General features: G+C 54.6%; 8 protein-coding genes across 8 annotated transcripts; 3 read left to right on the plus strand and 5 right to left on the minus strand.

Moving 5' to 3' along the window:
* Positions 1 to 594: 594 nt before the first annotated feature.
* On the minus strand, positions 595 to 2,913 carry B0H18DRAFT_1016244 (cytochrome P450). Its single transcript, XM_048029253.1, has 10 exons — positions 2,886 to 2,913; positions 2,441 to 2,818; positions 2,219 to 2,389; positions 2,071 to 2,171; positions 1,753 to 1,982; positions 1,542 to 1,700; positions 1,342 to 1,490; positions 1,184 to 1,288; positions 973 to 1,129; positions 595 to 946 (listed from the first exon to the last, which is right to left on the minus strand). The coding sequence occupies exons 2-10, from the start codon at positions 2,803 to 2,805 to the stop codon at positions 860 to 862; spliced, it is 1,524 nt and encodes a 507-aa protein (XP_047891661.1). The 5' UTR covers positions 2,806 to 2,818; positions 2,886 to 2,913; the 3' UTR covers positions 595 to 859.
* A 561-nt stretch (positions 2,914 to 3,474) lies between these two features.
* On the minus strand, positions 3,475 to 4,178 carry B0H18DRAFT_1016249 (uncharacterized protein). Its single transcript, XM_048029254.1, has 3 exons — positions 4,108 to 4,178; positions 3,726 to 4,053; positions 3,475 to 3,663 (listed from the first exon to the last, which is right to left on the minus strand). The coding sequence occupies exon 2, from the start codon at positions 4,041 to 4,043 to the stop codon at positions 3,861 to 3,863; it is 183 nt and encodes a 60-aa protein (XP_047891662.1). The 5' UTR covers positions 4,044 to 4,053; positions 4,108 to 4,178; the 3' UTR covers positions 3,475 to 3,663; positions 3,726 to 3,860.
* A 1,222-nt stretch (positions 4,179 to 5,400) lies between these two features.
* B0H18DRAFT_1016252 (DHS-like NAD/FAD-binding domain-containing protein) lies at positions 5,401 to 7,094 on the minus strand. Its single transcript, XM_048029255.1, has 6 exons — positions 6,856 to 7,094; positions 6,678 to 6,804; positions 6,540 to 6,612; positions 6,143 to 6,504; positions 5,587 to 6,075; positions 5,401 to 5,520 (listed from the first exon to the last, which is right to left on the minus strand). The coding sequence occupies exons 1-5, from the start codon at positions 6,950 to 6,952 to the stop codon at positions 5,895 to 5,897; spliced, it is 840 nt and encodes a 279-aa protein (XP_047891663.1). The 5' UTR covers positions 6,953 to 7,094; the 3' UTR covers positions 5,401 to 5,520; positions 5,587 to 5,894.
* A 173-nt stretch (positions 7,095 to 7,267) lies between these two features.
* B0H18DRAFT_1182728 (S-adenosyl-L-methionine-dependent methyltransferase) lies at positions 7,268 to 9,997 on the minus strand (the record flags this gene model as incomplete). The annotated part of the gene is made up of 10 exons (XM_048035985.1): positions 7,268 to 7,560; positions 7,618 to 7,993; positions 8,045 to 8,142; positions 8,195 to 8,683; positions 8,738 to 8,953; positions 9,065 to 9,164; positions 9,573 to 9,637; positions 9,683 to 9,722; positions 9,752 to 9,794; positions 9,930 to 9,997. The coding sequence occupies 10 exons, from the start codon at positions 9,995 to 9,997 to the stop codon at positions 7,415 to 7,417; spliced, it is 1,641 nt and encodes a 546-aa protein (XP_047891664.1). The 3' UTR covers positions 7,268 to 7,414.
* Positions 9,998 to 10,059: 62 nt separating this feature from the next.
* On the plus strand, positions 10,060 to 13,026 carry B0H18DRAFT_1016259 (cytochrome P450). Its single transcript, XM_048029256.1, has 9 exons — positions 10,060 to 10,506; positions 11,019 to 11,097; positions 11,150 to 11,420; positions 11,444 to 11,530; positions 11,585 to 11,733; positions 12,084 to 12,481; positions 12,536 to 12,623; positions 12,679 to 12,788; positions 12,840 to 13,026. Exons 1-9 carry the CDS (start codon positions 10,355 to 10,357, stop codon positions 12,937 to 12,939), a joined length of 1,434 nt encoding a protein of 477 aa, XP_047891665.1. The 5' UTR covers positions 10,060 to 10,354; the 3' UTR covers positions 12,940 to 13,026.
* A 917-nt stretch (positions 13,027 to 13,943) lies between these two features.
* On the plus strand, positions 13,944 to 14,366 carry B0H18DRAFT_1212390 (uncharacterized protein; the record flags this gene model as incomplete). The annotated part of the gene is made up of 2 exons (XM_048036470.1): positions 13,944 to 14,112; positions 14,166 to 14,366. Coding segments are annotated over 2 exons (350 nt in total), but the record flags the coding sequence as incomplete, so codon positions are not given.
* A 1,114-nt stretch (positions 14,367 to 15,480) lies between these two features.
* On the minus strand, positions 15,481 to 20,684 carry B0H18DRAFT_1085777 (uncharacterized protein; the record flags this gene model as incomplete). Its single annotated transcript, XM_048031960.1, has 23 exons — positions 15,481 to 16,117; positions 16,170 to 16,450; positions 16,503 to 16,672; positions 16,724 to 17,046; positions 17,124 to 17,219; positions 17,269 to 17,315; positions 17,368 to 17,418; positions 17,460 to 17,495; positions 17,554 to 17,616; positions 17,729 to 17,781; positions 17,829 to 17,888; positions 17,940 to 18,279; positions 18,336 to 18,553; positions 18,612 to 18,770; positions 18,852 to 18,922; positions 18,977 to 19,351; positions 19,405 to 19,456; positions 19,516 to 19,775; positions 20,175 to 20,239; positions 20,296 to 20,325; positions 20,378 to 20,466; positions 20,524 to 20,569; positions 20,625 to 20,684. 23 exons carry the CDS (start codon positions 20,682 to 20,684, stop codon positions 15,481 to 15,483), a joined length of 3,582 nt encoding a protein of 1,193 aa, XP_047891667.1.
* A 480-nt stretch (positions 20,685 to 21,164) lies between these two features.
* B0H18DRAFT_1016279 (t-SNARE) lies at positions 21,165 to 22,653 on the plus strand. The gene is made up of 7 exons (XM_048029257.1): positions 21,165 to 21,577; positions 21,633 to 21,717; positions 21,775 to 21,920; positions 21,971 to 22,179; positions 22,231 to 22,382; positions 22,451 to 22,524; positions 22,591 to 22,653. The coding sequence occupies exons 1-6, from the start codon at positions 21,366 to 21,368 to the stop codon at positions 22,460 to 22,462; spliced, it is 816 nt and encodes a 271-aa protein (XP_047891668.1). The 5' UTR covers positions 21,165 to 21,365; the 3' UTR covers positions 22,463 to 22,524; positions 22,591 to 22,653.
* Positions 22,654 to 22,936: the final 283 nt, after the last annotated feature.

Genomic DNA, 22,936 nt, shown 5'->3' on the forward strand with positions numbered 1-22,936 from the left:
TTTTACGGTAAGTAGCAGCTCGGGCCTGCGGCGTGACATGTCCGTGACCGCGCATGACACTGGACAATAGAAAACAAGCAACGTGGTTAGGACGATGGGTAGACGGAAATGGACATCATTGTCACAGTGGCCAGAGATATTCTAAACATCCCTCACCATATCCCGGCCTGCGATACTATGTGGGGAAATTCAAAGTATTCCATCTCGGGATACTTTGAGCATCCAGACTTTCCATATCTCCGATCACAATATCCCGAACGGGATATTCAAAATATATTTTTGGATATCCCGTACCATATCCCGTGTTCAGATACCATGTCAGGTTTGTTGTGCGAAATATGTACGCAGAGGCAGTGGTTGGGCAGTGGCAGGCCGCAGTACCAACGCGCATCATGAATCAGGATGACTGCCAGGACTCAGAGACCAGGTATCCAGGAACGCCGTCGAAACCTCTTGATCATGAGAGGAGGGGGAGGAGGCCGGGTAATTCAAAGGTAATCCCATTTCGTTATCCAGCTAAGTTAAGTAGGCGACCGTGTAGTGCGTGACACGTGCACCGTATACGTAAGTACACAACATGTTTTCCGGTTGATCTTGAAATATTCAGGAGTGTGCGCAGGACGTGTCAAGCGGAGAATATCAGGCTAAAATCAAAGTAAATATCAAGTTGCGGGCGTAGGACAGTATGTATTGTAAGTACTAGTGTATGGCAGACCAGTAATGTACAACTTCATCCCCAACGAATATCACGATGTCCAATAAACATGCAGTAACCGAGATGGTGTGGCATCGCGACTACAGGTTCTAGCTATCCGTAGCACCTCTATACGCGGCGTAGTGGTCGTGGACCCGTATTGTCTCAGGCGAGCCTAAAGTCGATGTCGTCCGTGTATACCAGACCGGTGGGCATCTCCTCCTCTTTCAAGGTGTCAAGCACGGCACCGACCTGATCATGACGCGGCACGAGGTTACTTCAAATGGCAAGGGTGTGCGACCAGAGTTGCCATCATACTCTTCCAGGCATGGGGGTTTGCCTGGTACAGCGGCAATACAAAATGCCCAGAGCAGTCTTGAGACTGCAAGGAAGAGCTCTTTCTCCGCAACCAGCATACCGGGGCATATACGGCGACTGTGCTGGGAAGTCAATATTTGGTAGCTTGCGGCATGCGCATTTCCCACGTACCCTGCTCCGAAAGCCCAATGGTCCCTGTCCATTGGATTCGCCAGCTTAGAGGACTCCGTACTGGAAAGGTTGTCGCCCATGAAGCGGTCGGGATTGAATTCAAGGCTGCATAGGACGTGAGATCGACGCAGATCGTATGCAAAATCATACCGACGCACGCTTCTGCATATCTCTCTTCGTTTTGGTGGAGCGAGTAGCAATTCAGAACCATCACTGTATTTGCCGGGATATACATGCCACGGTAGACAAAGTCATTGTCCGAACAATGAGGGGTTCCCATCCAGAAAGGTGAATGACAACGGAGGACCTGGTGCACGGTCGGTATGCAATACACAGTGCTGATCAATTTCGGACTCACTTCTTTGACGATAGCTCGCACGTAAGGCAAGCACGATTCGTCCTCAGGTGAGGGCCACCTAGCACGTCCTATAACGTGGTCCAGTTCCTGATGCGCCTTTGCCTGGATTTCCGGATGAGAAGGCATCAAGGCGAGGAACCAGTGAATGGTTCCAGACGTCTGTATATCATCAGTATCAAGTGATGCCCAGCGATGCCGGAAATGTATTCACCGAGTGTGAGCCACCAGTAGCGAAAGCGGTGGTGAGCATGCACAAGTCGGTCCAGCTCAGATGCTCCTCTTCCTCGCAGGCCAGAAGGGATTTTACAAGGCAATCGGGAACATCATCGTCGGAGTCCATGCGCTCTTTCACGTGGCGGATCATCGCGCCATATACGTCCAGGAAGTCTTGGCTCAGCTTGCGACCGCGCGAACGGGTAGGGTCGGTATCCATTGCAGAGGCTTGATGAAGTCAACGGCATTGGTCCACGGCCCTTGAGGGAGATGAACACTGTGCAGAGGATGCAGGCGACGTTCCCGGGCTACTCACCTGTCAGTCGCATGAATTCCATACCCAAAAGAAGTGCTCTCTTGACGAGAGGATCGGTAACCGAGCCAGTACGAGTACCAAATGTTACAGAAAGCATGTTGCTATTGACGGTGTCAGCGAAACCCAACGCGGATCATGTCTTGCTTACTTGAGAACATAGCGGCCAACGTAGTGCGCAGGGTCGACGGAAGCCTTGCCTTGTTCAGTGTCGTGGTATAGAGAGTGGATGAGCATGTGCGCCTCATAGTCAAGAGCTGCTGTGTATCCTTCTACAGCTTTGGAGGACAGCATGGTATTAGCAATTCTTCGATGTTTCCTCCTGTCACCGCCAGTGTCAGTCAGTTCACGCTTTGGCGAGAATCCACGGTACCATGTTTCATTGTAGGGAGTAGCCGTGATCGCGCCGCCTTTCAGAATCGTCTGGTTCTTCATGAAATAGTTCCATCGGCTTGAGAAGTTAGCTCCATTGACGACCAACAGGTCTCGGACGACGGTCGGATCGTTAAGAACAACGAAGAGCTGATTGCCCATCCAGACAGAGTAGATGGGACCATACTTCTTCGCCCACTTGTGGATGATGTGTTCAGGATATCTTGGAAGGAAGGGGAAGCGGAACGGGGGTCCTGGAGGGATCGAGTTCCCGTCCTTGTCTCGCAGACTTTTGCGAAGGATGTATCGCAGGAAGACATATGACACAAGGAGTGCCAAAGCCGTGGATAGCAGCTTATGCTCCATATCAATGGATGCGCTGAGGTAAAAACAGGGCCGGGTTGTTAATCTTTGCGCAAGTCAGATGCGAGTACCTAATTGCGCACCTATGCGATTTTTCGGGTTCAAGACGGTCAATGGCGCTGGGGGAAACACTCGTGTACCCTTCTATATAACCTTCAAGTTGGCGACCATCCTTGATAAGCCACGGCCACGCCGAGTACTGGTGGCAGCCCTGGCACATGCAATCAGTTTCTAGTCCGCACAGCTATTCATGTATGTCAAATCGTACCTGGCAGTGTTGGCCGCAAGAAAAACATCCGACGTCGGGCCCGCGATCGTATACAGTCGTTTTCAAAATGGTTGTCGTTTCGCGTTTGCCAGCGGCCAGTGTGGCTTCCCATCGCCCCACATCCGCTGTGACGGCACGCCACAGTGGCACCTGCACCCCTCGTCCGATATGTTCGGAATACCTGGAATTGCGCTAGATACCCTCCATGTTTCGCGACGAAGGTACAAGCCAGGCATCCTTAATACTGTGGCCAAGGTTGAGAGAAAATTGTCACGGACCCACTCTATGCACTCTGCACAAGTAACGGGACTTACCAGGCGCGTTGGGGCCAGCTCAAGAGGCGAAACAAGATGCTCACGTGCGCACATGCGACAACCATTATGCATTGCAAACGACTGTAAGTAGTATCATTCAGTATCCCAAGTACACAGAGTGGCATGCCACACATCACATCTTTGGATATTAGATCGCACCTTGACGCCCCAAGGTCTCAGGATCTCACAGCGCATCATCAATATGTCACCGTGTGTGTTTCGGGTGTCTTGGTCTGCGAACATTGAAGGCCTCTCAAACAGGGCCAGAAATTTCCTCTGCTATGATTATGATAAGTACGAGAACTTCGTGCGATGCTCGTCTGACCACCAGGCAGACGTACCTTCGCAGTCCGGGTTGATCGGGCGTGGCGCGCTTATGTTCGTCTCCCGTCTGCGCCCACGCTTGGATCAACAGATCCGTAACTTCAGTACTAACTCAAGGAACACCGGGCTGTCGTTGAAGTGCGTGAGCGTGACTAGCACAAGCTCCTGCCTTCGCCTGTGAAGTCGTCGTCCTTGAAGGTGACGATGTCGCCATCAGTGATCCCAGCTGGACCGGAGCTATTCCGGAGCGTCGCAAAATCAGAGAGCACCTGCGCTTGTACGTCGGCTTGTCGACGATCGTCTGAGGGTCGCCGATAATTCTGCAAGATTGACATCTCGCAAGGGCTGCGGATCCTCTGTTACTGTCTAGAATGGATGAACAGGGGACCTGTAACGTACCACGCCCGTACAAGATATTTCACTGATGCGCCACGGCTGCACAGGAGGCTGGGGCTCCGACTCGGACGACGGGATCACTGATGCGGAGGCAGAGGCACTCGCTTGTAGGCAATGAATACTCGAGCGATCTTGGGAAGGATACTCCTTGAAGATTATGAGTTAAACATCACACGGCCGTTGTTGTAGTATAACATCGAGATCGAGTAAAGTCGCTCGAAGTGAAGTGCCTTTTCATATGGAAGCTGGAGTGACCAATGAGCGCTGAGCGAGGGCGCGTATACGCAGCACTCGATCGGCGCTGGCTGTCCTTCATAATCGCTCACCAATGTCACCATACTAGTAGCTTGGAAGCGCCATAAGCTAGTAGTCAGCAATGCGCTCAGGGAAAATTGCGATGCATAACTTACATACGAACCGCATAGAACAGCGTCCTGATAGCATCAGCGCTGTCATCTGTGCAACGTGTTCAAATACAGTAAGTCCATGCCGAACGTGCGCTGTCTTTGAGTTACGCCAGAGACGCCCCACTGGAGCTTCACAACTGGCTTCACGAATGGCTATGCGTCTCGAGAACCCGGCCGAGGAAGCAGATCGTCACTCGGAACAGCATAGTGGCAGTTGTGAACGACCATAAGCCAGCATGTGGGTACGGGTTCCTGTTGGGATGGCCAGAAATAACCTACTACATAGTATCCCCGTATAGCACTGCCTGAACGTGCAACCACCGATATCATCGCCCGCCGCAGCCATCCCGCGCGTCCGTCGAGGGCCGTAAGCTGACTGAGGGCCAAATTCTGTCATGTGCAAATGGATTCTCACCGTGCTGGTAGGCTGTCTGGCCCATAAGAGGACTAGGGCGGTGCTCACTGTCTCCGTATACTGCGAGGTGCTTCGTTTCTTTGCTTCGTCCGCGTTCTCTGAACCGCTCGGAACAAAGAAACATTAGCATCCCTGTCTCGCGGGACCAGTGAGACTCACTGCCGAATCATAGTACGCGTTGCTGACGCGGCGACGCTTCTGCCCGAAGCGCAGTGTGCTGTGACCTGGAAGCCATCCATATCCGCACGGCCGGAGCCCTGTCAGCCCAATTATCACTCTCCCCAACGCACACCTGATAAATGGTTCCCAGCAACTGTCATTGTACCGCACAGCGTCGTACCACAGAGCGCTGGCGTCGTCTTCGCAGAACCGCACCAGAAGGGCAACAGTGCCCCGGATCTGCATACCCTGACATGGCGATGGGAACAGAAGGTCAGATATAAGACGGATGGCTCACCGAGCTACAGAGCATCACAGCGTCTTCATACGAGCCTCGAGTTCACAGCACACTCGCGACCGCGCCGTTCATACATACCTTCTCATCCTCATACACACCATGGCATTCTACGGAGAGACCGTTCAAGAGGACTATTCCTCAGGTATGTATTGCCAACATCATCGCACGTAGCACTGAAGTCATGAATATCACTCACCCGTGGCTGCAGAAACCTTCCAGACGGATAGTTTTGGCGGAGAGGAACGTTCCAGGAGACACAGGAGGAGCAGGTCACCGACACCTACGTTGACGAGCCTGACGGCCAAGTGTTCGAGGAGCAGAACGTGCAGGATGTCGAGCAAGTCACCGAGACGGAAAGTTTCTTCTAGGGTGAATCGAAGGAGTAGTCGGGGCGCTGATCGTTGTGTATGCTATCGACGCTGGGTCTGTTTCTGGGAAGGGAAAGGGCTACGTCTCGTCTGGATTACATGATCGATCGCAATGTGCTGTTATATTGGATGTGATGTTGGATCTACATCTTCTTGCTCATACCTGTTTCGGCGCGCTCGCCATAAGCGAAAAGCCCTCTGGATAACGTCTCTTCGCAAGGACCCATGAACAGAAAGTCTGTGACATGATCGCCGTCACTTTCCTGTAGGTTGAAGACTGCCGTCTTCCCGCCGCGCTTTTGTATATCCGCAGCATACCCGCAGCTGGGTAGACCTGTGATGCATGCAGACAGTGTGAGCGAGAACCCACATCGATCAACTGCACTTGAACCGCACCGTCGAAGATGTGCCGACGATCAGCCCCAGGTCAGCCTTGCCAACTATCTGCTGGATCTCATGCAGATGAAGCGGGATCTCGCCGAACCAAACCACGCCGGGTCTCAGCAGGCCGCTGCACTTCTGACACCGGGGCAGCTTGTCAAGCGGTATGTCCGGCTCCTCTTCATGCCTCTCCACAATCGCTTCTGTACCTGCGAGAGCCGGACAGATAGGGCTGTCCATGTTCATGCGGCGGTCGCCACAGGATGTGCAGATCGTCTCGAACAGGCGGCCATGCATCTCGAGGATAGGTGCGGTCCCCTCGTCCGCCCCTGGGGTTCTCTCGAGCGCTCTGCGGCTCAGGCCATCCACGTTCTGCGTGACGAGTGTGAATTTGCGTCCGGCGCAACCGTTCTGAGGAAGTGAGGCACGGCGAGCACGGCGAGCGCCATGTGCGCTGCGTTGGGCTCGGCCGCTCGAGCCCTAGGAAGCAGTGATCATTCCAACTGAGTCAGCTACCTTCAGTTAGACACCCATACGCGACTCACTTCTCTCTGCGCATGTGGTAGAACTGCCACACCCTACTTGGGTTCTCGTTGAAGGCGTCAGGCGTAGCAAGACTGATGGCATCGTATGAGCGCCACAATCCGCCTGCTCCTCTGAAGGTCGGAATGCCTGAAGGGACAGATGTGATCCACAAGTCCGATGCGCATCGAGCGTACTCACCTGAAGCAGCTGACAGGCCTGCGCCTGCTATTGCTACAACATGCTTGCTCTGGCGTAGGACGGCGCGAAAGGCTGCGTAGTCGGTCGACGGAGGCATGGCAGCTTGAAGCTGTAAGTAGTATCAGAGAGACTCCACTTAAGGTATTATCCGAAGCTCGTTTGAGAGGCAATTGCGTCGATGTGGAACGTATGGATCCAGAGAGAATTCAAAGGTTGTATTAGTAGCGACACAATCGCCATGCGCCGGGTATAATGGGGACCAACTTGATGTCATTATAAGACTTCTATAGCTACACGACCACGTGACTTCAGGACATCGCCGCGCCGCGAGTATGCCTTGTTCAGATTCTGGAAATTGGGATGTGCAACGACATCAGCCTACCGTGTTGACTGTCAGTCGAACCGCCAAGCAGGCCATGCAAAAATGTATTGATTACTGCAGCTGTTTGGATTATGCGTTCACGTACATTTTTCAATGATACCTGATACAATAATATATGCCTTCCTTCACGATTCGGGTTTCCCCCGTCCGTCGCGTCAAACAGACCGCCTCCACGAGTTACCGCACCTTGTACAACTGCACCACCACCTTTCCCGGTGCTTGCGCTTCGTCAGGGTCCTTCACCGTGTAGTGAATCTCCACGTCCAACTCTCGTGAGTTATCCGTCGACTTGTGGCACTTGAACGTCCCCTGGACCACCGTGCCTGCACGCCCATTTCACAGTCAGATCAGGCTGCCTCACCACGACCAGCCGTACACACCTTCATGCACCGTGATCGGCTCCCTCAGCAAGAAGATCGTCTGTTTCCAGTGCGTCGGCACGCTCGCGGGGCCGGTGGTAAAGCTCGTCACCCGCCGCTTCGCCGGCTCGCCGTTTTTCAGACCCTGCCCAGAGCTCATCCGCCGCCCTGTGTGCGGCCGCCAGCCGAGCGGCCAGACCTCCGCAAGTATCGGGTCGCCGTCGCGCACGACGTGCACCGGGGCGTCCGGCGGGGCGGGCGCGCCGTCCGCAGTGAAGAAGGTATCGAAGTAGAGGGTGAGCGCGTACGCCTTCGTGCGCTGCAGGGAGGTGGCCGTGAGCGTGAAGGGTGCGGAGAAGTCGAGTTGTTTTGGGGTGATGCTGGCGAGGTGGAGGTCCTAGGAGATGGGCGTGAGCGGGAGGGTGGATCGTGAGAGACGATGGCTTACCTTGACGGTACATGGCTCGCTGAGGACCGCCTCTGGGCCGACGACGTCTACGATCGCGTCTTCGTATACGTTCGTTCCCATCGCGGACAAGTCGAAGCCTAACACATCCCGGTCAGCTCTAGCTCCTGGGGAATTTAAGGACTTCCCTACCATAGACATCGCTCCAGAAGCCGATTCGCTCTTTGAAGATCTCACCTCCCTCACACAGGCACAGCTGCATCTTACACTGACTCGGCGCCATCACGCCGCCCTCCTTCTTCAAGAACCGATCCCGCGCGTGAAGCACCGAGTCCAGCATGCTCTCATACAACAGCCCATAGCCCATCCACTCCGAGACGATCACGTCCACGCTCTCCACACCTTCAGGCAGCTGTATGTCCTCGACCCGCCCGCGCACGACAGTGATCACATCCTCGAGGCCGTTGTCCCGCACGATCTGCTGCGCTTTCTCTACGACAGGGCTAGCGTCTACAGCGATGACACGCCGCGCACCTGCGCGCGCGGCGAAGAGCGAAAGGATGCCCGTCCCGCAGCCGACATCGAGCACGACCGCGTCGTGGAAGAGCTCTGGACTCGACTGGATGAACTGCGCGTACGTCGCGGTGCGCACCTTGTCTTGGATCATGACCGCGTGGATATCTAACCATAGGCGGGACGTCAGCGAAGCGTCCAGAAGGGAGATGGGGTGCTCACCGTTCTCGCCATAGCTCTGAAAGTAGTGTGAGTCGTCGTCCCGGAGGGGCGTAGCGATGTGTGTGGAGGTGGACGCGGCGGGCTCTGCGAGTGCTTCCACGACGCCCGAGCGCCCGAGGCGTTCGCCGACGAATGCGCGGTAGTCGACGAAGTCCTGGCGCGCCTTCTGCAGCTTGCGCCCAAGGGCGCGGATGCGTCGCTTCGCGTCTTCTAGATCTGCAGGGGTTGAGTTTGAGGCTCATCTTCCTCGGAGGAGGACCAGTCTGCAGAGTGGACCTCTATGCGGGTATCAGATCGAGGGTTGAGTTGCAGACGCGTGGGACGTACGGAGAAGAGGATCGTCCTCGATAACAGGAATGAGGTACTCGTCTGAGGCAAATAGGGATTCGTGTCCCTTCAAGGCTAGAACTTCAGACGGCGCGGGTTTCTACAAGACGCATCAGTAACTGCTCAAAAGTCTTGTCTAGATAGGAACGTTGAGGCAAGCAGACATCCACTCATAATGAGCCGTCGTAGAGATCATCCATCCGATGCAACAATAAATGCATTTGTGGGCCACCAAGAGGCCGAACACGTGGGTCGGGTTTGCAAATATACGACGCGCCCTTCCTAGCCAAATTACACTAGATCCGTCTGTCCAATAAACCACACAAACTGGCGGGGATGCAATAGCTGTGACACAACAATGAGAAGGGTAGGCAGCCTATGGCCATGGTCGCAAACTGGGATACATGACAGATCAAACGTCTGAGGATAGTGCGTGTCTCCATAGTGCATCTGCGACGCGGGACACCGCGCAAGACGTCCGAAAAAAGGCGCAGAGTAGCGTGAATACATACCTCTTTCGTATCCAGTTGATCAGGCGAATGCGCTGATAGGGATCCAAGGCTAGCAGCGGAGCTATTAAGTCGGGCGGAATGAAAGGGGCACGGCGGAACGACGTACAGAGACGCGAAGAGATCGCATCCAAATCGACTCCGTGAGCCTGTTTGTCGTGGTTCGCAGCTTCAGGACAGACGCGAACGTCTTGTCCTGTTCGAAGAGCGATTTGCAGGGTCTATTTTCGATCGAATCGGAGACCCAGTCCTCCCAAGTGAGATCTTGCTCGTCTTCGATGACTGAGACTCCCAGACTCAGAGTGCGCAACTGGAATTTCCGCAGCTAAGAAGTGCAGAACCATGGCTGCGCTGACGAGTGTAGCAGAGTGACGATGGACGGCTGGACGAGGAGGAGGCAGAGGTGTTTCTGGCCAAGCGCCATCACGTGAGCTCCTTGAGCTTGAGCGCCCGCGACACGACCGCGTAGGCGCCCTCTCACGCCCATTCAAGTTGTTCCCTCTCCCGCTTCATGGGCAAGGCCTACCCACCTACACCTTTCTCGCCAGTCGACCTGGTGCAGCAGATTTGTGCTGCGAATGAGCTCAGAAGACATGCTCTAGGTTGTGGGTTGCCTGAGCTGGGCGGAACCGGGTAGTGAGGCCAGAACCCCTCAGATCATCCTATTGTTCTCGTCGCCCTGTACAATAGCTCTCGGGCGCGGCCGTCTTCCTCGCCTCGCCAACACTCACGACTCATTCGACGATTCAAGACGCAATACCTCTACTAACTACACAACGCTATGGTCAATCAGTTACTGCTCGTGGTGCTGAGCGCACCGCTCGTGTACCTACTCTACCTCATCTTCATCCAGCCGCGGTACAACCCTCTCAGGAACCTACCCGGTCCTCCGAGTAAAGGGCTTTTCAGAGATCAGCTGGGAATGGTTATGAAGTGAGTACTTCTGTTGTACCTACCACGCCCGGAGAGTGCTATCGGCAAACTTGTGCCCTTAGGCTCAGCAAAGACATGGAGTGCATCCCGGGCGTAACTTCAGACATACGAAGCTATGCGCTCAATGCATGGCTAAGAGAGTATATGCTGCCAATGTTCGATGTCACACGAGTGTATTGGCTTGCACATACCGGAGGCTCGTAAGACGTTCCCAGTGCCCTTGTCCTACATCGCTGTCCTCCGCATGTGTACAGATACTGGGTGGCGCAGTGTTTCGGTCAAACGGTGATGTCAATCCATCGCAACCTATCATGGCGATAGAACATCATGTGGACAGTGCTGGGAGGTTCGCATTCCTGCGAGGAAGTCGTATCGTACGCACCCACTACCAATGCGTGAAGTGCTCCGACGGGGCATACATATGGTCCATGAGCTTGTACTCGCCCATAGTTTGCTTTGCTCGGCGTCGATGACTCTTTATTCGTAAGAGCTAATTGAGCTGGTCCCCACAGTCCGTCCGTCTCCCCCAGAACCCACGAGCACTTTGTCAAGACATACGGCCGCAACGTCATGATCCGGGGTATTCTTCCAGTACGTCTCCCAATCTGTACGTCCGCCCTCGAAGCTGATCACCACACACCAGTGGGACCTACGTCTTTTCACCCTCGACCCGCTCACGCTCGCACACGTCATGAAACATTCACACATCTACGAGAAGCCGTGGCAGTCGCGGCGCCTCATCACGGGCCTCATCGGCTGCGGCATGCTCGCCGCAGAGGGCGCTGTGCACAAGCGGCAGAGACGCGTCGCGACGCCCGCGTTCTCAGTGCAGAACATGCGCGAGCTCGTCCCGCTAGTGTTCGCGAAGGGGGACGAGCTGAAGGAGAAGTGGTTGGAGATGGTTAGGGAGGCTGGTAGCCAGCATGGGGAGATGCAGAGAAGGAGACGGAGGAGACGGGAGGCTTAAAGCTGGATGTGTGCCATTGGGTCAGTCGCGCAACGTTCGATGTCATCGGGTCTGCTGGTGAGACTTCTCCGGGAAGGGTTCGTGATGTCACGGCTACTGATCGTCCGTAAGGCTTCGACTACCAGTTCAACGCGATTCAAAATGAGACGAATGAACTATTCAGCGCATACAAGGAGATGTTTGAGGTCGCCGTATCTCAGCAGTCAGGCGCGCTGTGGGGCTTGGCTGTTATATACCTCCCGATACTAGAGACACTTTTCGTGAGCTCTTCCTCCAATGATGATGAATCACGAACTCATACTCGATGTAGCCCAACAAGGCAACCCACACAGTGCAACGCTGCCAGGAGGTCATCCGCCGCGTAGCAGGGAACCTCATACAAGAGAAGAAACGCAAAATTGCTGAGGCCGAAGCACAAGGCAAGACCTACCAGGGCAAGGACCTTCTCAGCCTCCTGTGTACGTCCCTCTACTTGAAGAGAACATACCTCCACTCATTCCTCTCCAGTGAAGTCCAACGCGTCCGCGGACATCCCACCGGAGCAGCGCATCTCTGATGCCGACATCCTACACAACATTAACACCTTTATGTTCGCCGGCTCCGATACCAGCTCCTTGCCATCACCTGGATGCTCTACCTCATGGCGCGCTACCCCGACGTCCAGGCGCGCCTCCGCGCCGAGCTCCTCTCCCTCCTCCCGCCCACGCCGCTCTCCGCGCTGACCCCCGACGAGGTGTCAAGGCTCTACGCGGGGATCGCGGAGCTGAAGTTCCTGGAGAACGTCATACGCGAGGCGATGCGCCTCATCCCGCCCGTGCACTCCTCGGCGCGTGTGGCGACGCGCGACGACGTTCTCCCAGCGGCGACCCCTGTACGGACGCGTATGCCGGATGGGAGCACACAGGAGGTGAAGGAGGTCCGGGTACCGAAGGGCGCGTTCATACACGTCCCCGTGGAGGGCTTCAATCTGGACAGGGAAGTCTGGGGCCCGGACGGCTGGGCATTCAAGTGCGTGTTGTTTACCTGTTAGACGCGGTGGGGGTCTGAGGCTGGTCCTGATAGGCCTGACCGGTGGGATAACCTGCCAGAAGCCGTAGTCTCCCAGCCTGGGCTGTATAACAACACGCTCACGTTCTCCGCTGGGCCTCGGGTACGTCGCCTCCGCATACACTCAGTATTCCACTAACACTGCTCGGTTTGCCCAGGCGTGCATCGGGCTGCGCTTCTCGATCATCGAGATCAAGACCTTCCTGTTCATCCTCCTCACACACTTCACCTTCGCGGAATCGGACGAGAAGGTCGGCAAGGCCAACGTGTGAGTCGGTCGTGTTGTCAGGTTAGACTACTGCTGATGTGTGTTTGCTAGTGTACTGACGCGGCCGTATGTCATCGGCAAACACATGGCGGGAAGCCAGTGTCCTCTGCTTGTCACGCCGTATGTGCCGGAAGGGGCCCAGTATTCTTGACTGGCTAGGTCCAGATGTCTGGATATGCTTGCAGCATCTGTTCGTCACGGTGTATTTAAATTTAAATTTTTATCACCCCTACCCTCAGCGCGGCTGACCCTGTGTCTAATCGCATCGACACCTTCAGATGCTAATAAGTATGCCGGCGAGTGCCACTCTAGCTGCGGTCATGAATGTACTACAGGTCGTTCAGGTGAGTATCACAATAACATCGCTTGTTCTCTGAGACCTGACTGCTGACCAGAGTTGCGCAGATCTCACGACGCTGGGAACAAACAACGGGGCCAGAAGCTGATCAACAAGATGTTTGACCTTTCCAGTGTTATGAACATCGCAATCAAGGACGCGAAATCTTTTGACGATAACTTCCCGAGAGCGTGTCGGACCTGGGCGTTGACGTTGAGCACACGCGCTCCCTCACACGCAAGCGTAATCGAGGAGACTCACCTGCGAAGCTCAGGGCGTTAGAAGCGATCAAGCACACCTTGGACAAGCATGACAAGCGGAGATGGTACAAACGGCTTTCACAAGTCGAGAGTATATCGCACATCTTGGCTGTGCAAGGAGAGCACTTATATGGCGTTCAAGGTGAGCTTCAAGACGACTTTCGGGCTGTTGTGACACCTCAATCTCGCAGATGATGGAACACGCAGGTGACGACCAGTCGCCGATTGTGCGGCTGAGATCAAACCTGCCAATTTGTAAAGGATTCGAATGTTATCGATGATAGCACCGCCAACATGGTCCCAGCCTTTGCCCAGCCTTATCGTAAGTATTCTGTGTGTCAACTGACTCAGCGGTATGGTAAGGCACGATCTCACATCGGAGTCTTGAGTCTCGAGGCGTAGTAGCACAAGCGGTGCTGCGATCCCAATTCAGTCAAGGCTCGGATCCTACTACAGGCGGTGCTTTTGGACAGTTGATTGACGCGAACTGCCAATGTTGCACAGAGTCATGGTGACTCATATAGTCAGTGCTGCCACTACCATACCTAAAACTGGAGAAAGCCATACGAAGGCCGAACAACAAGCTGGGACTCCCAAAAGCCAACGCTAGCAAGGATAGCACGCACACTCGTCGAACATGTCGCCCACAGTCTCCGCGTCCTCGTCTTCTACGACGCTTCCTACATCCATCTCTGCGGCAAGCTCCACAGCAACCTTGGTTCCTAAAGTGAGTCTCGTTTAGGCTGCCCCGAAAACAACGCTCACCATGGTCGTCTATAGCGCAACGCAGCGACATCGCAGCATTCACCGCCGCAGCAGACGAAGAATTTTGAGGAAGCTTTCGGTACCTTGTCCGCCTCTTACGGCTGGGGCATGTCCTCGGACGCAGGCACAACTCGGAGCGCAAAGAACCCTAAGCAAATGCAGCAAAAGTCGAGCTTCAGCTTCAGCTCTATTCTGAAGCCAAGGTCAACATCATAGTGCGGACGTTGTCAAGAATACGACATGGTTCCGTGGGCAGAGGGTACAATGTGAGTGCGACATACGACATGTTTGCCACACTGTACTGATTGAGATATGCCCAGTGAACGACCACAACCGCAGAGCAGGACCTACGTTTAACATAACTTATTGTTCGCTCTGCGTGGTATGCATGTGATGGAACACAACCTGTACTTATGTAAGTACTTTGGACGGACTTCACGGACTTCGTCAGCAGATTCATCTCGATAGTGAGCCTTGGCAGCCTGCGCGCATAGCCCAACGCAAGCTCGGCGACTCATGAAGCTGGGGGACTTGTTCTGTCTGCGGAAGCCTCAGGTGCAGTCAAGATGCTCAGTAGGTGAAGATGCGTGATTCAGGCTTGATTTGAGCAGCTGGCCGGTAGACAGCGGCAGGCCGAAGCTTGGGGCCACGGTATGTATTGAATCGAGACCTGAGGGCGTCCTGCAGATTCGAGTCCCTGACATGGACATTGTCGAGCGCGGAAGGCGCTCCCAGTGACCTTCTCGAGCTCATTGACGAGTACCGTTCGTCAGAACATTGCTGAATGTTCTCGCATAGAAGCAAACGTCGGGCAGTTCGTTGCACATGCTTTCAATAGGTCGCTCTATCCGGTCATCGACAGAAATCTCGACGACGTGCCGCCGCCAGGGGATGCTCATGTTACATGTAGTTCGTCGCCTGCATTGTCATGTTTGAGTTCTTCTATGTAACAAGGCGACACACTGCTTCATGAAACGGCCCTGTTGCGCTTGAGCTTGAGCTGACACCACTGACCGTACGTTTGCTGTATGCACCGAGTTCAGCTTTTCCTAAGTATAATACTACTACTACACATGTTCGAGGTCTAATTTGCGCCGACCCTTGCGATCCAGGTCTCGGACATGTACGAACAATATACTACTGCAATGATGATCTTCACGACCAGCGTGAGTAAAATGGCCCAAGGACGACGATGAGGATGGTAAAGAGTGTAAATGCATATGTGCTATATGTTAAGAGCATGCTTGTAGACAAGGAGAGTTGAATGCAATGAAGTGCGACGAAACCCAGCGACTATTACCGTGATATATGATATTCTAACAACTCGTATTTACTGTCGCTCCGTGGCTTGCCATGAAATGTCGTTGAGTCTCTGCCTAGACGGTTTACCGGTCGCCGCAGCCCGGCGCGTGGCTGGACGGATGCTAGCCTCGCTACGGAGAGCAGGCATCTCGCTCGACGTCAAGGGGATCGATTCGGATGCTGTTCTTCTCATCCTCTTGGGAGCCAGAGCGCTTTTGCTACCCTTGGGCGTATCGCCATGTCTCCCTGATCTCCCCGAGAGCGGCTTCAACGCGGGTGCGAGCGACGGCACGATCTCCCTGGCGAGCTCGCGCACGAGCACCGCACCGTCCTCCTTGCTGAGCTTGACGACGATGTCGTATATGCCGTAGCGCTCGACAAGCATCGCGCGATTAGGATGGGCCTCGCATACCGTTCGGAGGATACGCAAGAGATTGAGTCGCACGACTGCCTTGCTGTGGTTGAGCTTGTCGATGATACGCTTGAAGAACTGCGACTTCGCCAGTCCGATCGTGATTGTGGTAGATAGGCGGCACATCTTCAAGAATGGATCGAGGAGGTTCTCGAACGAGTTCGACTTGGCGTTGACGAAGCAGCGGAGAAGGGCATCAAGCGACTCAGGTTTCGTGAGCTGGTCCTCGATCCTGGCTGTCTCATCTTGTAACCTATCAACTGAAGTCAACGACTGCATATACTGCATCTTTCAAAAGTGCATACCATGACAGGATCGACTCCAGAGCGCTGACTTGGAAGTACGGATCTTCCAACAATCGTAGATACAAGCCGAGGCCGTCGTGCTGCCACAGAAGTGTTCTGCAGGTCTTCCCGGCACTCGCGAGGTCACAGAGAATCGGCAGGGCGAACTGCTTCAACGGTGATCCAGACTCGAAGACTCGTTTGAGGCCCGGGATGATGCCAGCCTGTGCAGCTTCCTCTTGTCGACCCTTGTTCAGACGGCATAAGTTGTAGCAGGTCTGGAAGATATGATTGGACATTTCCTACGTGACGCATCGTCAGCTCGGGGGTTCATTTGGTTGATGTCAGACATACCGTGCCGTAAGGACCAGAACTTCGTTCATCAAGGATCTTCACCAGGATCTCCATCGCATTAGCATTCTGTAACACCTCGAGCAGGTTCGCGTTCATGGACAGATGCTTGACAGCTTTGAGCATCTGGACGAGGTATTCCGGCTGTAGCAGTTCGCACGCTCGCAATAGCCCTATCAGGAACCGTCAATAAGTTGTCACTCAATATAACAAGACGAACTTACTTCGCACTACTTTACGAGTCCCAAGTGCATTCCGCACATGGATGTCCGATTGGGACACTTGGCAGAACACAAGCAGGATCTGAATGATCTTCTTGTTCATGTCTGCCGCAACGTCGCCCTCTGTTGACATCACATTGAGGAGAGCTGACGAAAGGGGATCCAGCAGACCCTCGCGAATGAACATTCGACAGAAGTCATTCTTCGTGGTGGGGCTCTGGAGGTCGAAGACGCTGCAGATTCCATTGAGCGCGTGATTGACCAAATCGGTTTGTTCTGAGAAGTCTTCTTCCAGAAGGTCGACGAGCACCTTCAGCCCTCGACAGCTGAAAGACTTTTGAGCGCGCAGAGGCACCGACATTGACACAGTAACTCACGCGATGAACATCTGTAGTGTCAAGACGAGGAGTGGCAGAGGAGACGGATGAAGTTGGACGCCTCTGTTCGACATTCTGGAGGGTACTTCTTGGACGTGAAGCCCATGATGACAGGAATGCCTCTAAGATGCGGTTAGCGAGAAGGTGGAGGATGCAGTGAGCGATACCAACCCAATGAGACAAAAACTCTCCAGGAAACCCATATCCGTGTTCACAAGCTAAGTTCAGCATATCAGCAACAAGCAGTTATTCGCTCAAGAAGATGCGTACCGCGTTGACGATCTGCAGTAGCTTCATAGTGACATCTCGTGATGATCGGCCCTCTAATACTTCCAGATCGCGAGCATCCCATGCGCGGACACAAGCTGAGGTTGCATTTCTGGGGCGTCTGCCATATACTGAGCTGTGTCATATCGTTAGTAAACGGGCTCTATGATCAATCGAGTGCAGACACACAAGCTGATCGCACGCTTCGCGCAATTGGAAGTCCGGAGCAGAAGGCGTGAGTTCGTCGATGAGCTGAGTGACCGTGGCGGATAGCCGTGCATATTTGTCGCGTTGCAGTTAGCCTCCAGGTCTTCCTCGAGAAGCCCTCGTCGATCTGCAAGTGTCAGTTCGTCTTCGGACGCACAATTCCCAATCTCACCTCGGCGAATGGATCTTCTTCGTCGTCTCGTCTCCCAGCTAAGACGGCGATGAGGATCACCAGCGTGACATATATATGGGAGCACTTACCCAAGACTTGTTTGAGAGACGAGTATTCAGCTGCAATGTTCCGATCGGATGTGACGCTACCGGCCACCAAGATCAGTACCGCAGCACAATGGCCACTATCGACCTACCGGTCCCGTTCGCCTTTCCGAAGACATCATCATAATCTTCGTCGTCATCCTCAGCGTACTTTCCGAACTCGGGCTGACTCGGGTAACGCCTCGACTCCGCACGCCCGAACGAGCCGCTTCCACTTGGTCCTATGAATGACGACGAGCGTGAATGTGCATTCCGAGCGCTCGAGGATCCGGCAAGTGGCGGCGTAGCGACGACTGGACTGAGGCCAGGACGTGACCGCTTGTGGCTAAGGTCCGGGAGAGGTGCTGTCATGGGCCCAGGAGAAGTGCTGCCGAGGCCATACGTCTTGATGTCGTTCGGGTGGAAGAGGCCACGTCGGAATGAGTTCTTCATCTACGTACCCTATAGTCAGCAAGTGGTACAAAACACTTGATGGTTGAAACGCTTACCTTGAAGTCAGCAACCTTCTCTTGTAGCTTGTCATCATCGTCGAGGATGTCCGAGTAGTCATCGTCGAAGCCCAACTCCGTGTCTGCATCAGGTAAAGTGACCATGGGGAGAGGCACCGTCGTCGGGCCTGCGGGGCTGCGCGTCGGCCTTATCGTCTGCGCATTATCCTCCACCTCGACCTTCTCCTTCTCTTCCTCGACTGATGTCTTCTCCAATGCTGTACAAAGGACGTAAGCACACACCCACGGGATGAATCATCACATCGCTGGGCATACCTTGTATCTTCGTCAGCGAGATGCCCTCCTCGAAGTCGTCGTCCCAGTTGTCCGTCTGCTCCTCGGGGGCTGCAGTATGAACGGCATCGGGAGCGTCTCGCGGATGTGGCCCAAAACCGGCACCGACGAGGGGCCCTTGCTCGCATTCATCGGCACCGGCTTACGCGCGTTCGTCGGAGCGGAGGAAGCCACCGACTGGTTTATTGAGTCAATCGGCCGCAGCGATGAGGGCATATTGACCGGCGGAAGGGTGGGCGACGGAGGGGCATCCACCCGTCGGCGCTCCGGATGTCTTGCTGGTCGTGACGGAGCTTAACATCGACGAAACATGAGACAATGCACGGTCGTGTCATGGTCGACAAGACAAAATGGGCTTACACTTGAGCGCTTCGTTCCACTCCTGCACCTTCAGGACCGCCTCGTCGTAGTTGTAATTGCTCGGCGGGCGCGCTTGGGACGCCGCGCCATTCCGCGCTTCGCTGGCCTGGCTCTTCTGGTGGCCCGCCATCTGCTTGCGCGCGGCGACCATCCACGGGTGTCGGAGCAGCTTCTTTGCGGAGATACGCAGGTTGCAGTCCTTCTGGAAACAATGGTACAGGAAGTCCTTGACGACCGGTGAGGCGCCTTCCGGTATTGGTGGGCAGTCGTCTTGCACGATGCGGAAGAGCGCGGGCATCGGGTCGAGGAAGTGATATGGCGGCTTGCCTTCGAGCAACTCGATGACGGTACAACCAACACTCCTGCGCAGAGGTATCACTACGAGCCATAGTCAAAGAGACTTTGAGTCACCCACCATATGTCGGATGAGGTCGTTGCACCCGATTGTTCAATCACCTCCGGCGCCACTATCGGGGCAAGGCATCAATGCGCACGTTCCACACTTACTCAGATGAGGTCTGCGCACTCCAATATGGACTCCCTACTACAGCATCGTCCCGCACAGCGCCCGCCGCTGTCCGGCTCGCCACTCCGAAGTCGGCCAGCTTGACACATCCGTCCTTGTTCGTCAGGATGTTTGCACCCTTGATGTCGCGGTGGATCACACCCTGGTCGTGGAGGTACACGAGACCTTCGAGCACTTGCGATATGTACACGCCGACAAGGGTCTCGGGGAACTTGCCGAATCGTTTGCAGATGTTATGCAGCGAGCCATTCTCGCAGAATCTGGAGAAAGACGGTAGTGTCAGTCGATGAACAAGGAGACGGTGTAGCACACGCATAGCGGTGTCTGTGCGATCCAACACAGCAGCTTGACAGTAGTCCACACCAGAGAGCATAATCGCGACAGCACTCGCGTGACACGACTTGGTTCTTTCACCTGGCAAGGCGTATGCATGCGTGTCATTGAGATTCTCTAGCGGCAACCCACATAGTGGCAAACGTATGTCCCCATGGTCTACATCAGCAATTGTGACCTAGACGATGGAGTGACTCGACGCCAAACACTTGGTGGCATTGGGTGTTGCTCGTCCGATCATCGTTACGACGTTGCTGATGCTGGAATATGTCCAACTACGCCGAAACAAGCGCATGTGCCACAGAGTCGGAACAAGTGGAACTCACTCCAATATGATGTACAGATACTCTGGCGTCTTCTCAAAGCCCTTGTACTTGACGATGTTCGGATGCTAGAATTCTACTGTCAAGCATAACAATCGGGAGGGTTGCGATCTCTATGACGTACATTCAGGTTCTTGAGCAAGTCGATTTCCGACTAGCACGGGGTTAGAACGGGATTTACGCCGACCGCACAATGCGACGCTCACCATGATCTGCCCGATCTCGCTCTTCGGGATGTTGCTCAGTTGAATCTCCTTAACCGCTACGGTCTCTCCGGTAGCCCAATTCAGGGCCCCTGGTTGTGCACATTGTATGAGCGAGCGGACGAACAGCACGAACCCAGCGGACATACGGTAGACCTGGCCGAACGCGCCCTTGCCAAGGGAGTCTCCCAATTGCTACAAACCACACGTCATTGACCGTAATTTTTGAGAAGGTACGCTGAATACTAACGTAGGCACGGAGCAACTTGTTCGATGAAGCGCTTGAGTTTGTCTTGCCCGGAGAAGTCATGGTGGATGGCTAACGAGAGCAGGGTCAAAGGAGTGGTGTCCGACGCGTCGCAGAGCGCATATATAGGTCCTCCGGAGTTCCGTGAGTCAGCTCCGAGCACAGCAGAAATGAAAGCGTCACAGCTGCCGGAATAGAAAGCGGTCCGTAGCACAGTCGCTGAGGTGAACACAATACGGTCGCTGCCACTCAGTGGGTGCCGAGTGCAGTAGCCTCGTGGGTCGTCTCGGACCTTCGTAGAGAATTGCGAGTAGTTCTTGCAAGCAATGCAGCGGCCGCACCCAGAGAGAAATGGAGAGGAACTGGGTGGGTACTGTCGTGGAGAGTCGAGAGGTTGCCCGCGGCGAGACGCGCACCTAGACAGACATGCCATATTGGGACGAGTCATGAGATCGCGACTGCCATGATTGTACTGTACTTGTGTTGCGGTTCCGCAGAATCAGTAAATCAAACAATCTAGGAGTCACAGCTGTCTCGTCCACAGACCGTTTGCATGGTAATGTCTGTGGTCTACATCCTGTAGCCGTATACACTGGCATTTTGACGGAAGCATTCTCCTACTACAACAGAATAGACGCTGGTCGCTAAACCACGTGCCAGTGGCTCACCTTGTGTCACCGTCGCTGCGAGCAGCCACGGCACAACTCGCACTCACACCCCATCCCTACCTCCCTACCTCACGCAATGAGCTTTCAGGACATCGAAACCGGGCTCGCACAGCGACCAACCTCGCCTCGCAATGTTGTGCCTCAGTCGCAGGAAGAGGCCGCGTTCCTGAACCTCCAGTCGTCGCTCTCCCTCCAGGTCTTCAAGATTAACTCGAATGTCCAGGGGATTCTGAAGCTGGTGGACCAGCTTGGCACGGCGCGGGACTCGCCAAACCTGCGGAAGTCTCTGTGCGTATAAGTCAATGAATGCCACACCAGATCCTGACTGGAACGGCTTCCGCAGCCATGACCTGACAGAGTCTACCCGTGCGATGGCGAAGCGCGGTTCGGATGACCTGAAGAAGTTATCTGCATTACAGGCCACTCTGGTGCGCTACAACGAACCTAATTTACATGCTGCGTGCTCATGCGCGTACAATGGATAGCCTCGGCATAAGACGTCGTTGCAGAAGACCTCGCACGACTTCCAGTTGTCTCTAGTTGCCTTCCAGCGAGCGCAGCAGGTCAGCGCAGAACGGCAGCGCACAGTCGTGCAGGGCGTGAAGATGGCAGTCGAGGACGAAGCTGCAGCGTACGTCTCCACGCGACCGTGCTGCGTCCACAGTGCTGACCACGTCTCAGTGCCGAAGAACGGCCCTCCAGCCCCACGCCCTCACAACGGCAAGCGCAGATGCTCCAGAACCAGTTCTCCCCACAGGAGCTCGCGTTCCAGGAGTCGCTGATCCAAGAGCGCGAGGCCGAGATCCGCGAGATTGAGACGGGCATCCACGAGCTGTCCGAGATCTTCCGCGACCTCGGCACCCTCGTCCAGGAGCAGGGCGGCATGCTCGGTGTGTCGTCGTCGTTCACCAGGCGTCTGTTTGTCTGACTACCTCCCCCAGACAACATCGAGTCGAACATATCCTCGATTGCAGTCGACACCTCCGGCGCAGCAGAAGAGCTGCAGTCCGCGCACGAGTACCACGCAAGGCTGGGCGGCGCGCGCTCTGCCTCATGCTCATCCTGTCGTCGTCGTCGCGTCGTCCTCCTCGCAGTGCGTATCTCCTTAAAGTCGCGCGCTGCTCAGTGGAATACCAATATTGTGTTGATCTCCTCATTCAGATCTTGTCGTGACCGTGACGACGACGTTGTACGCTGACGAGCGAATGTCATACCCGGCGGGCGGATGGATGTTTGTATGTACTCTGCGCGGACTGATACACTTATGCTTATGATAGATTATGCTATACCGATTTCATTAGTGCGAATTCCTTGTACTTGATGTTTTGTTCCGCTCTTTTGGCGTTCTGGCTTGCTGGCCACTTGATGTCAATGAACCAGTGCCCATCTCACATTGACTGAGGAACCCGAAGGCCACTTCCGATACGAAGCGGCAGAGAATCGTGACATTGGTTCATCTAACTTAAGTGTCTAGTGTACTAAAATGCTAGGGTATGCTGATTTTGTTCAACGAGCGACCGACGACCGAAGTCGACAACTAAACACCTCCAGAATCAATGATGCGGAATGAACAGATGAGAAAAGCCGGAATTCAATGATACATGTAGTGTAGTAGAAGGGATGAACGCACGTCATCATCATAAAGAT

The sequence above is a fragment of the Fomitopsis serialis genome (assembly GCF_022376445.1).
Source record: "Fomitopsis serialis strain Sig1Antser10 chromosome Unknown B0H18scaffold_50, whole genome shotgun sequence".
Lineage (NCBI taxonomy): Eukaryota > Fungi > Basidiomycota > Agaricomycetes > Polyporales > Fomitopsidaceae > Fomitopsis > Fomitopsis serialis.